At 41.0% G+C, this 12114-nt stretch overlaps 1 protein-coding gene across 1 annotated transcript in view; it reads left to right on the top strand.

Annotated features, from left to right (window-relative positions):
- Nucleotides 1-12114, top strand: part of TRABD2B (TraB domain containing 2B) — a 258759-nt gene that overhangs the window by 136470 nt on the left and 110175 nt on the right. Inside the window, exon 3 of the mRNA XM_064720222.1 lies at nt 4798-4944. Coding sequence (XP_064576292.1) covers nt 4798-4944 — 147 coding nt within the window. The remainder of the gene's footprint in view (nt 1-4797; nt 4945-12114) is intronic.

Below are 12114 nucleotides of genomic sequence, written 5' to 3'. Positions count from 1 at the left end.
CCAGAAGAGAGAGCAAAGGAAAACAATAAGTTGCCTGCTCAAGAGCTGACATCATAGTGTGAAATTTAAGTACTTGTTTTTGTGGTATTGTTATTAATCATGGGTCTGTGCAGAGGTCATCCTGTAATTCCAGCTACTGGAGTCCTGTGAATGCAATGCTTGGCCTGAGAGTTTTCCTAGGGTTGCCTTTCATCTTCAAGTCTCCTGTATATCAAACACACCAGAAGAACACAGCTCCAATTTGTCTTAAGCTTAACAAAAAATGTGTTTCTTGTGTTGTAATTCCTGAATTTGTTGTCTGTTTTATTAGCAATACATTTCATAGGAAGATTTGGGACCACTCAAGCATTTTATCTGTGAATAAGATTTCCTTGTCTTATTTTACAGTTGCATATTAGATGTTCCCACAAAGCTTTTTTTTGTCATTGTGGCATTATTTGGGGCTTCAGTTAGAAAAGTCGAAGAGGTGGACCTGGCAACCTTTCCATTTGCTTCCACAGGTGGACAGGTCCACCTGTTCACCGCTGATGTAACCAGGAATGATGATGTATTTGATGAGGGTTAGCTTGGATTTTGTGTTCCAGGCCTTCTTATGCTCTTCAGCTGGAGACAAATGTACAGAACACAGGCAAGGAGAAATCTCTGTGGCACAGAGGCTGTGATTTCTCCTCCCTAGCTATCACATACAGCACTAACATGGTGCTTGCCTTCAGGAGCCTTCAAATGCCCAGTTTGAAGCTGCTGGCCTGGCACAGTAAGACACAATATGTGACTGGTTGTGAGAGTACCTTGGAACAAATGGCATTTTCATCTAGCTTTTCTCCCAAACCCGAGTTCAGTGGAGAAGATTTTTTCTGGTGGAAAGGCTGGAGTGTTCCTACGCCCATTCCAAATACACATTTATTCACTTGTCTTTCTTGAAAAAGGTGTCAGTGGTTCTTTAGATCTGTTTCTGTCGATTAGGTTTACATCCCTAAAAACCAACTCTCATTAAATTATCACATAAAATCAAACCTCCAACCTCATCAATGTGTTTGCAGAACAATATTCAAACTGTCCCAAGGACAACTGCTTATACCATCACTTCTGGGCAGTGCCTAGAGCCTCAAGACCTTAGGACCCACTGCAGTTTTGTCTGCTTGCTTTATGTGTGGTTTGGAGGTTTTATAATCCTCTATCTTTTTGAAGGTAAAAGTTAAACACCATAAACATTCTAGTTGATTTATATGGGAGGTTTGCTTTTGTAACTCATTCCTTCTGTTCTTGTGTGTCTCCTGGATCTATAGTCCAGAAGCACAGAGAAGGGGAATACTGTATGAGTATCAAAGTGATCAGTAAAGCTGTTAGTGAAGGTCTTCACTGGTCCAGCCCCTGAGAGGTCCAAAGGCTGTGCAAAACAACTCCAAAAATGTCTGGACCAGTGCTCCCTGGGACTGTGTAGGACTAGTGGGACCTGCTCCCACTGACAGCAAAACAGGACTGCCCTGAGGGCTGAGCTGGTGTCTCCAAATAAAATCTCTGTGTTGGGGCAATGACACCACCCACATTAAAAGTTTGGTCAGTCACAAGCAGTGGGGCCAGAGACAGACATGCAAAAATGTCTTCAAAGCACACCAGGGTGAGCACCATAAATTGTGTGAATAAAATGCATTTCCCAAGAGCCAAAGTCATAACTTCCCATGGCTTCCCAGAGCAAATCCTGTCTGCTCTGTTTATTAGGTGGGACTGTGTATAGGCAGTCACTCTAAGTGTGTTTATTTTGAACTCATCAGTTGTTCAGTAATCTCAGGCAGCTCTGGGAGATTTAACTCAGATAGAGGATTAGGCTGGGGGTCATGGGGTCAGTGATATTAAGATAGAGAGAAGGGAAGGAAACAGCGTTGTTTTTGTGGCATTATCTGAACAGTAAGGAAAAATAAATTCGGGTTTTAAGCTGGCTTTAACTGACTCTGAAGGAAATGGTCTACAAATCCAGCCAGGAATCAGGCAACTGTGATGAGACCCCGCTTCTCTTTAAATTTGTTTTCAGCCACACAACAAAAATCCATGGTGGTTATGGCTTCTCTAGAAATTGGTTAATTACAGCTTTCCTTTAGCATGTCCAAGTGTTAAAGTTTCTGATATTAATTTTCCTCCTAAAATAACATCTCTGGAGTTGCTTTTGTGGCAGAAGTTTGAACCCAGTGCTGAGCTCCCCACAGTGACAGCAGCGTGCTGGATGGGTTCAGCTGGTGGCCAGCATCACCTCTAGGTCCCAAAGCTGCTCTGAGGCAGAAAGCAGAGAAATTAATGTCCTGGCACCAATGAAATCATGGGGGAGCCATCTGCCAAAAACTGCAAAATAACTCATTCTCTCTCATTTGGAATCTTTGGTGTCTTATAAGAAGTGAACTCGTATAGTGAACTTCTCTGCAGACTGATTTTTGAGGAACACATGGACAATTTTCTTCAAGATCTCTAATCCCCTGTAAATGTGGCTGAAATAATACAATGGGTTCCAAACTTATTCACAGGAGACCCACATCATTAATGCACAGGACTGGTTTCCCCAGAATAAGAAAAAAAAAAAAAAAAAAAGAAAAAAATAGAGAGGGAAAGGCATTGGGAGTAAAGTAAGTAAGGATTTGTTTATTGCCTTCTTAATATTTTATCATAAAACACACAGTCTTGCCTCAGGGCTTGGTGGTGGTTTGTATATATGTGTGTGCCTGTGTGTATACATATTTTTGTATATAAAAATCCAGTAACATCCATTGTTTAAAAAATCAAAAATTAGAAGGATTTTGCTAAAAGCATTTTGGGAAAACCTCTGCTTTCATTTTTCCTGTCCGTGTTTTTCTAAGCTTTTATTTTTATTAGTCAAAATGTTTAGAATCCCCAGGAAATCCTGGGATGAACCATTTCCTCTTCGAGCTGTAGCCCTTAGGGGAAAAAGAAAAAGCTCAGATCCTTTCAAACGTTAGAAATTTTTCAAACTGTGTTTTTTGCATATTTTTTAAATTAGAGAAAAACTAAGTTAGGAAGATGCTTAACTTCAAGCTGTGGTCCTGGGAAAGCTTGATCTCTTTGTAGAAAAGCCTGAAGAGACCCTTAGATCTGAGCAAGGAAATCTTTTAGGCTTTGCTCTTAATGGGGAACTGATTGCCAAACTGAGGTATAACAGGTTCAGTTGAAAGACCATCTTTTTCATTTTTTTAAAGCAAATTAAAAGCTAGCATTTGCTTTTCCTCAACCCAAATTGTGTATGTTACTTAGCATGTAACAGCTTTTTATTGAGGCTGTTAGTGCCCTGAAGATCCGTTGTTATTATTAATATTACTAACATTATCAGTGTTATTATTAATAATTAAATATCCAATACTTTTTTATATACATGAGATTTTGCAACTTCCTCTCCTTCACCTTCAGATAAACTTCAATGGGAATCATAATTTTAAACTAAGAAAAACTTCCATCCTGCAAATACATATGTAAATTGCTGATTTTAAACTCCTCTTAGGTTCAGTCCTTGAAGTGGGCTCAGTTGCTAAAATTTAAGAAGGTAAGAATTCAGGTCCCAGACTGGAGCTCAGCAGGGATTACCTTGCCCAGATTTTGAGATGATTGTTATTCTCTGGGAAGGATGGGGCACTGCTGTTATAAATGAGAAAAGCTTAAAGAGTGGTGAAATATGAGACTGAGGAGTGCAGGAGTCTTTTCATGAAAAATGACACATCAATGTAATTTTTCAGAAGTCTGAATTCACAGTGGCCACATTCCACTTTATTTTAGGAAAAGTGTGTTTGTTTATTTATATAGTTCATGACAAAAGCCTTCACTGCTGTTCATCTGATTTATTCATCTACTTTTTATCAAGTTTCTTCAGAAGGTTCTTGGAAAGCAGAAGATGTAAAGCCCAGACTTGGTGGTTCAATAACTGGTATTTATTACTCCCCCAGTCTGTCACAAATCTAAAAAGATTTTTGGTACTTCATGTGAAATCTAGTGGTCCTTTTTAAATTTGGTTTTATTTGATTTTTTTGTTGGGGAGGCGTGGGGGAGGGGGGGGTTTGTTTGTTTGCTTGGGTTTTTTAAGGCTTTGTTTGGTAATTCAAGGGAAAAAAATCTAATATTTAAGGACTTTTTTTTTTGGTTACCCAAAATTACACAGTAAATAGTGCTTCTGCTTTTTTGGGTTTTTTTTCAGGTTTGGGTTGAGGATATTGAACCAGTCTGCTGGGACAATGTTAGAGATCTGTTTGTTCTCACTTTGCAAATGGGTGGGTGAAGGAAGAAAGACAAAAGGAGGGAGACTAATAATGAATTTCCTGAAGTTTCTGTTATTACAAGTGTACACAAAGTTCCAATACAACACCTTTGATTTCAGAAGTTCAGAAGATTTTGAATTTTTTCTCAAAAACCTGTCAACTGAGTTTGGGCCTTGGATTTAAGCTAGGATACAGAAAACAACCACAGGCACTAGACCTTTCCTCATTTAGGGGAGTTTCCATTCCAGTGTCTGTCATGAAGCAAATTAACAAGCACAGAGGGCCCAAGAGTTTTGAGACTCTGACCTCTGAGCAATATGTATCTGTTGTGAAGTTATACTCCATGGAGAATATTATGGGGTCTTGCACCTGAATGCTTTTCCATTTGGGAATGCCTAAAGACCATCCCTTGTTACTGTGCGCCAGAATGGATAAAGGGAATAGATTTCGGGTGCAGGAAAGTCTTTCAAAGTTTTGTCCTTTAGTCTTTGTTGTTTTGATTCCTACTATCTTTAACTTTTTCTCTGTTTTCCTGCCTGTGTTTCTGCAGGTGCTGTTTGCTCTAAACCAGACTTTGCTGCAACACGAAAGCCTCCGAGCAGGGAGTTTGCAGGCCCCTTACACCACTGAGGATCTCATCAAGCACTACAACTGTGGAGACCTGAATGCTGTGATATTCAACCATGACACTTCTCAGGTGAGAGGAATTGTTCCAGATGGGCCAGAGAATTGAGGAAAAATCAGCTGCTTCAATAGCAATATCCCAGTCATCACTTCATATTCTGATCCCTCTTTCCCCTCTTCCTTTTAATGCCCTGTGTTTTCTTTCCACACGTGCCTCATTTGCCTGGTGAGAGAGTGGAATTTCCCTGGTTTTGCTCAGGCTCTGGGGAACCATAGAATGGTTTAGGTTCAAAAAGACCTCCAAGATCATTGAGTTAACTGCTAAGCCAGCACTGCCAAGTCCACAGCTAAACCGTGTGCCCAAGCACCACATCCACACATCTTTTAAATACCTCCTGGGATGGTGTCTCCAACACTTCTCTGAGAAGCCTGTTCCAATGCTTGACAGCCCTTCTGATGAATAAATTTTTCCTAATGTCCAATCCAAACCTCCCCCAGTGCCACTCGAGGCTGTTTCATCTTGTCCTATTGCTTGTTACTAGGAACAAGGAATGGACTGCCTGGAAAACTTTCCAAGGGATGTTCTTGAAAAAAGGTTAATTCTGGATGTTTGGGGCTGTTGAATGCAGACTCCTCATTAAGGGTGGAGGGGGAATCTTTGTAATGTTTGAGCATATATATGAAGAGGAAGTGGACCTTATGTAAATACTCTGTAAAGTAAATAACCTCTCAAACATGTCATAATTCAATAATTCTGTGTGTGTCTCATACAGCCCTTCAGTCTCTGTTTATCTTAGTTATCCAAAGCTATTAAAAACTCTCAAGGGAGCAGAAATCTGCTTTCCAGACCAGTTCGATGCTTCGTGGCAAACTGAGATTCCTCTTTCTCCTTTCCAGTTAATTCTATGAAAACTTGGTCTTTGGATGTCATCTCCAACATCTCCTTTTTTTGGGATCAGTATTCCGAGATTCCAGTCTCAGGTGCAGTGATTCACTTGGGGCAAACCTGTGTAAATTTGACAGCCACACTATTGTATGTTTATTGCCAGTGAAAGAATTAAATCATGATAGCAGTCCATGATAGCAAATGCAAATCAAGGAGAGCTGTGTGACTTCCAGAGAGAACTGAGACAAGGTAAGGTCAGTCTGCAGATTGGGACAGAGGTCTCTCAGACATTTTTATCTTGCCATCACTATCTTGGGTTGCACAGGCCTATGTGGGTCACTTGTTTCTCAGCAGAACAGCTGGGCAAGCAAGTGGGGCCTCAACATAGGATAAAACCCCTTTGGTGTCCCAGTTAACTCAGACCTAGAAAATGAAGCATTGTTTTAGCATGACTGAGCAGGACATACCAGAGTGGTTGGAGTGGCAGCAGTGAAACACAAGAGTGTGTCATACCAGCACTGCCAGAGCTGTTCATTCTGGTCAGCTTTGCACTGAAAAGTGAGGGGAGGAAGCAACTTGGGTAGGAATATGTCTTTAAAGATGGGGAATATGAATTAGAAAAGGTGGAGAACTCATGACTTTAGAGGTTCCTAGAGAAATCAGTGATTATAACTATTCCTGAAATGTTGAGACACAGCACACATGATAAACAAGGAATTAACAAGCAAGATGTAGTGGAATATTTGCCATGGATGCTATGAAAGGACTGCTGGTAGTCAAACCCATGAAGACAGTCCTGGTGTTACCTTTTAATCTCTGTAATTTCTCTTAATAAGTAAAGCCTTTGTCCCTAAGATGAGTTGTGGTCATTCATAGCAGTTGCATGGACTCACAGACACCTCTGATTTATTGACACATTGTCCTGTAACAGACCTATGGGTTAGACTTGAGAGGAGCCGTTTGCTGTAAAAACTTCTTTATTCCTGCAAATTATTGGATTAAGTGTGAGTTTCAAAATAGTGTTAAAGACAGAAGAAAGAAGCCAACAACCAGTCAGAGTTCAAGCACTGGTGTTAGTCATGGTCCCAGAGTGCACACAGTTGATGGAGATTATAACGCTTACAGGCCATGGAAAATTAAAATCCCTCTATGTATACTGGTCCCTGCAGAACTCTAAATATTGTGCAGTACTGTTGGGTAAAGAGTTTTTTTGTTTGGTAGTGTTTTTATAAACCAGCTCTATACCATTTATTTTAACTGCGAGCAGAACAAAATAGAAAATTAAAATGTAAAATAAACTCCCTATTCAAGTCAGGTTTTGCCAGTTGGGGTCATTCCAAAGTTTGTTCTCTGTGGTTTTTTGCAAGGATGAAAGACTCTGTCATGGAGAGTTTTTGCCATTTGGTTACCAAATTAGATTAGCCTGACTCAGATATTACACATGAGAGATTCCCTGTGAGATCTCTCTCTGGAGACATTAAATGTAGGCACAGGGATTTACCATGTGCTGAGTCTGTTGCAGTTCAGGGCAGGTACCCATGCCAGTCATGGGACAAGAGTGCCACAGTGATTTTAGAAGGTGTGTCCCTTCCTCCATGATACCCAGCTGCTGGCCCAGCTCTTTAGGGGCCTGATAAGAGTTGAAGCTGGTGCTGTTAACACAACTTTGAAATACTCAATAGAAGGGAACAAAAGATCAGGAATGAGGTTGTAAGAATCAACACCCACGTGAATGCTGGAGGCCAGGGTATTCAGCTCCATCTGGGGCAGCTCAGGAGAACTGCAAAAGAATGAGAGCCACTCTTTGAGGACTAATTTGAGATGCTGTTTAAGGTTATTCATTGTCCCTTGAAGGTTTTCAGGAGCTGCAGAATAAAGGTAAACTGTCCATCAGTTGGTTCAGTTCAGAGCTGTTGGTTGAGGTGGCTGTAATGGACTGGGAAGGAAGTGACAAAGCCCAAGGTTGCTATAGGGACAGTGTCAGGGAGAGTGAGAGTATTTATGTGGGTGCAGTAACTTCCTAAATGCCTCCAGTGTGACTCTTCAGAGATGAAGCAGCCTCAGTAGCTGTCTGCAAGATGCTGAGGTGCATTTTAGTGCAAAAATTATCTTGGAGCAAAAAGGAAATACTGGCGCTGTTGACCTGACATGTTACACATAATTTCCTTGAGCCTCTACAGCCTCCCCAGGAGAGTTTGAAAAGTGTGAGGTTTCCTGCACATTCCTGAGTCCTGCAGCATTTGGGAGGAGAGGACAGAGTCCTTCTGGGACCAAGACTGTGCCAAGGGGGTGGACAGACAAAATTATGCTGGGAGGAAAGGTGCAAGGAAAGGTACTTCCTAGTCCAAAGCAGGTTTTAGGTGACAGGACAGCTCCTTTGTCACCCATGGGTAGGGACAGGACCACCCCAGGGAGATGCTGCGCACTTGGGTTTGAGAATTGCAGCTTAGCCAGGGTGCCCAGAATGAAGAGGTGTGAGCAGGCCCCCATGTCCTCCTTTCATTTTTCAGAGCCACCAGCCCTGATGAAAGCAGAGGAATAAACAAATCCTTCTCAGTTTCAGTGGGTTTTTAAAATTTTATTTTAATTAAGAACAGTGAAAGAGGAAACACCTCTGCTTTCCTGTGGTTATACTACGTTCATCATTCCTCTCCCTCTCCATTTTTTTAAAACTTTGTTTGCAAGCAGCATTTTTCCAAATGTAAAAATCCATTTTGAAACTTAGTAAAACTTTATGGGAGTGAATTTAATACGTTATACTATGACCCAAAATGCAGTAGGGAACATCTCTCTTTTTTAAATAGCCTTCTTCAAACACTTGATTCTCTTGTGACTTTTGCAATCAAGAGGATTATGTTGAGGCTTCTGGGCAGAGAGTCAAAATGATACCAAAGAGAAAGTATTCTAAGCTAAAATAGGATGGATGTATTTTCTGCTCTTTCTCCAGACTATTTTTCCCCTTGAAGAAGTCAGCTTCTTTCTCTGCTTTTATAAATGTTTCCTAAAAGCAAAAATGGATTGGATTGGATTAGATCAGTAGTTTTAACTTCTGTATTCTGCCTGAAGCTCTCACTAGGGAATTGAGGTCAGTGTGTTCAGAAGTACTGAAATGCAAAAAATCTGTTTGTTCAAAATTAGAAAATTATCTTTCTCCAAATGAATTTTTTTTTTACCTGAGACAGCTGAGAAATTGCCTAATGACCTAAAGCCTCCATGAAGAAAAAGTAGGGTGCAGAACAATTTATTGTGTGGGGTTTTTTGCACCAGTTACTTCCTGTGGTCAGTTTTGAGCTATTCAGTTTTTAAGGACAGTTCTATAAAGCAAATTCATCTTTGCCAGAATTGAATAAGTTTGTTCTATGTTTCTTTGTACCACTATGTACTCTTTATTAAGAGGAAAATTGAAAATCCAAGACTTAGATTTTTGTCCTTCAGCCTTTCCCAAAAATTGTGGCGGTGGTCTCCAGCTATTCTCCTGACATGAGGAGAGGGCCCTGTCCCAGGAGAAGATGGTTTTTCCTTTCTCATTGCTGATGTGGCCTGTCAGTGACCTGCAGCTTTGCTGATCACTTTGTAGACAATTTCTACTGGCCCAACTACCCAGGTTTCATTCTGCCTGTCCCATTTAGGGTAAACAGCATGGGGTAAGAGTCATTCCTGACACTTCCAAAGCATCCTTCATCCACGGAGCCTTTATGGTTTGTATGTTAGATTGTATTGAGAGCCCAGTGAAGTAAAGGAGAATATTTCTATGCTTTCAGCAGGATTTGTATTCATCCAGCAGGCCCAGCCATCACTGGATATCAAAGTGAATAAATAAAGTGAGTGACTAACCCATTTTACACTCTTTGTGCTCAGCTCAGCATAAAAATCTTCTCATTGACAGCAGGTGTAAGGTTTTGACTTCACCCACATGGTTAAACAAGATGTGCAGTGAAGTTGTTTGGTGGTCACCACAGCATACAGACAGCTCCCAGCCCCTCTCAGGTGCTGTGCCTCCTTCTTCAAGCTGTGTCCATCAGAAACAACCCAGCTTTTTGGATACCTTATCCAATGATGCCATCCATATCTCAAGTTGTCTCTGCAGTTTGCAAATGCCATGGATGGATTTAGATAGTGTGTTACCTTCTGAAAAGCATATGATGGTCTTGATAACATGACATTAGAGATTCATAAACTAAGCCTGTGTCAGTATCAGCCTCCCTAAACTAAGGAAGAAAATGTTTAGTGCCTCACTTCACAAGGCACTTGTTCTTTATAAATCACCAGGTTGTGTTACATACCCCTTTAAAAATGTTATCATTCTTTGCTGAAAACTGTCCTTTAAAATTTAGGGGTCCTGATAATTCTAATTACATCATTAACTTGCCCCATTGTCATTTTGAATAAAATACAACTGGATTTCTGGCTCACTTCTCAAATCAATGAGAACTATCTGTGGAATGCTCCAGCTTCAGTAACTGCAGAAACACACAGCTGAGACCATTAGGTAGAGTGTTGAATGACAAGCAGACCTAATTTGTCCAAGGAATGGAGTTTTATCTAGGGCAGAGGAAGATAAATCCATGTACTGAAGGCACAGCTATTGTAACGCAACGCTCTGGAAGCATCTTATCGTTCTCAGCCCTAACAAAGTGCAGGCAAACTGGCCCAGCCTCTCGTTCTTCCCGGGAAAATGATTGTGGGCTCTCCAGAAAAGCCAGTGCAAGGCTGTCTCCAGCCAGGGGAGCCATCCCACGAGTTTCCCATTGTGTGTCCAGGCAGAGGGCCGGTCACACTCCAGGAGTGTTTGTCACAAGGACGCTGATGGCAGTCCTGATGCCAGGTGACACGAGTGCTCAGTGCTGCCTGTGCCCACAGCCAGCAGAGCCTGTCCCCACCTTCTGCTCTCCGGAGATGCTGCTGCAGAGGAGCTGCCTTCCCATAGCTCAGAAGAGCTCTTGCTCTGCTGTGGTGGGTTCATAATTTCTTTCCACTTGCACCTGAGTTACAGCTCTGTGTTTTGGTACACTGGGAGCATTTGGAAGTGAACGAAAAGACAGGAGTGGAGCCAAAATTTTCAGAGTCTAATTTTCATATTATGTCAGAACAGGATTCCAGATTGGAGCAATATTGTATTTTGGCTTATGTGTTTCAGAAAATTGGTTGCAGATCCAGATTGAGAGTGAAGTCTACTTGTTGATGACAGTGCTGGGGAAAACATTGCAAAGATTGTTTTTTTATTAATAATCTGGAACATGCCCAGATAATTTTCATGCTGCAGGTTTTGAAAATAGGCTGTTCTTGCTTGAAAATGTTCATGACATCTTTGCCTTTGGAGTTGTTTTACCTTGGAAGTTCTTTCCCTCCTCTTTCCATGAAGAAAGCAATGTGAGAGAAGAGAGAGTCATGGAGAAATTGGAACAAGACATTAAAAAGCTAAGATTTTTCTTGCAGACTGCTGCGTTATTAGAAAAAGAACATATTCACCTACAGAAAAGGGCTGATTTGCATTAAAACATTTAGGGAATGTTGACTATCTGTATTTATTAGTATGGGAATAGACTATAAATGAGTATGAAAGAGTGATTGGTAAAAATATTTAAAGGCGCTGCTTTCTGTGCAATGCTGTATGTTTGCTATAAAGCATTTACTTTCCCTTTTTAAAGAGCTGGTATATGAAGTGTTTTTTGGAAATACTTGTTAAAGAGAAATGAAAAAGACTTGTTAGTATTTTAAATAGTATCTTGTTGGTTGAATGTACAAAGTGCTTTTTCTTTCTCCTTGTTTTATCTAGAAGTTATATTTGCTCCTCATTATGACTGTGAGGGGGAGAAAAGTGGGACAAGGGGGGAGCTTGGTTGGTTTGGCAAGGCTTGGCAGGATTAGTGTTAGACATTATTGACAGGACTGTGTTCTTGGGTACCCCTGGACACAACATTTCCTCACCTGACACTGTTAGTGTGCATTACCAAATGGTGAATGCCATAGATTAGATATCTCCAGTGTAAACTGATTGAGCTCTCTGATGGTGACTTCAGACAGAGATCTTCTAAACCCAAAGGCTTGTAGAGTTCTACCAGCTTGGATGCAAAGAAATCTATTTCAGAGGTAACTTAATCTGAATTATTCCTTATTTTTCTCCTCACTGGTCCTTGTTCCACTTCTAAAGGCTTTCTTGGAGATGTTCTCCATTTTCTCATCTGGTACTAGACCTCTCAAGTGACCCCATCTTAAAGAAAGTTAAAATCAGTTCAAAAGCTATAATGCAGTTTGTTTCAGATGCCAGCATAACTAGAAAGCTGGTTGGACTGGGAGGAGCCTGGACTTTTCCAGGACCAACCAGGAAGGCAGAGCCACCTCTGCAGTCCATGCACT

This window comes from Zonotrichia leucophrys, chromosome 8, assembly GCF_028769735.1.
Source record: "Zonotrichia leucophrys gambelii isolate GWCS_2022_RI chromosome 8, RI_Zleu_2.0, whole genome shotgun sequence".
NCBI classification, from domain to species: domain Eukaryota; kingdom Metazoa; phylum Chordata; class Aves; order Passeriformes; family Passerellidae; genus Zonotrichia; species Zonotrichia leucophrys.
Note: the sequence above shows the minus strand (reverse complement) of the source record. Positions and strands in the feature narration are given on the sequence as shown.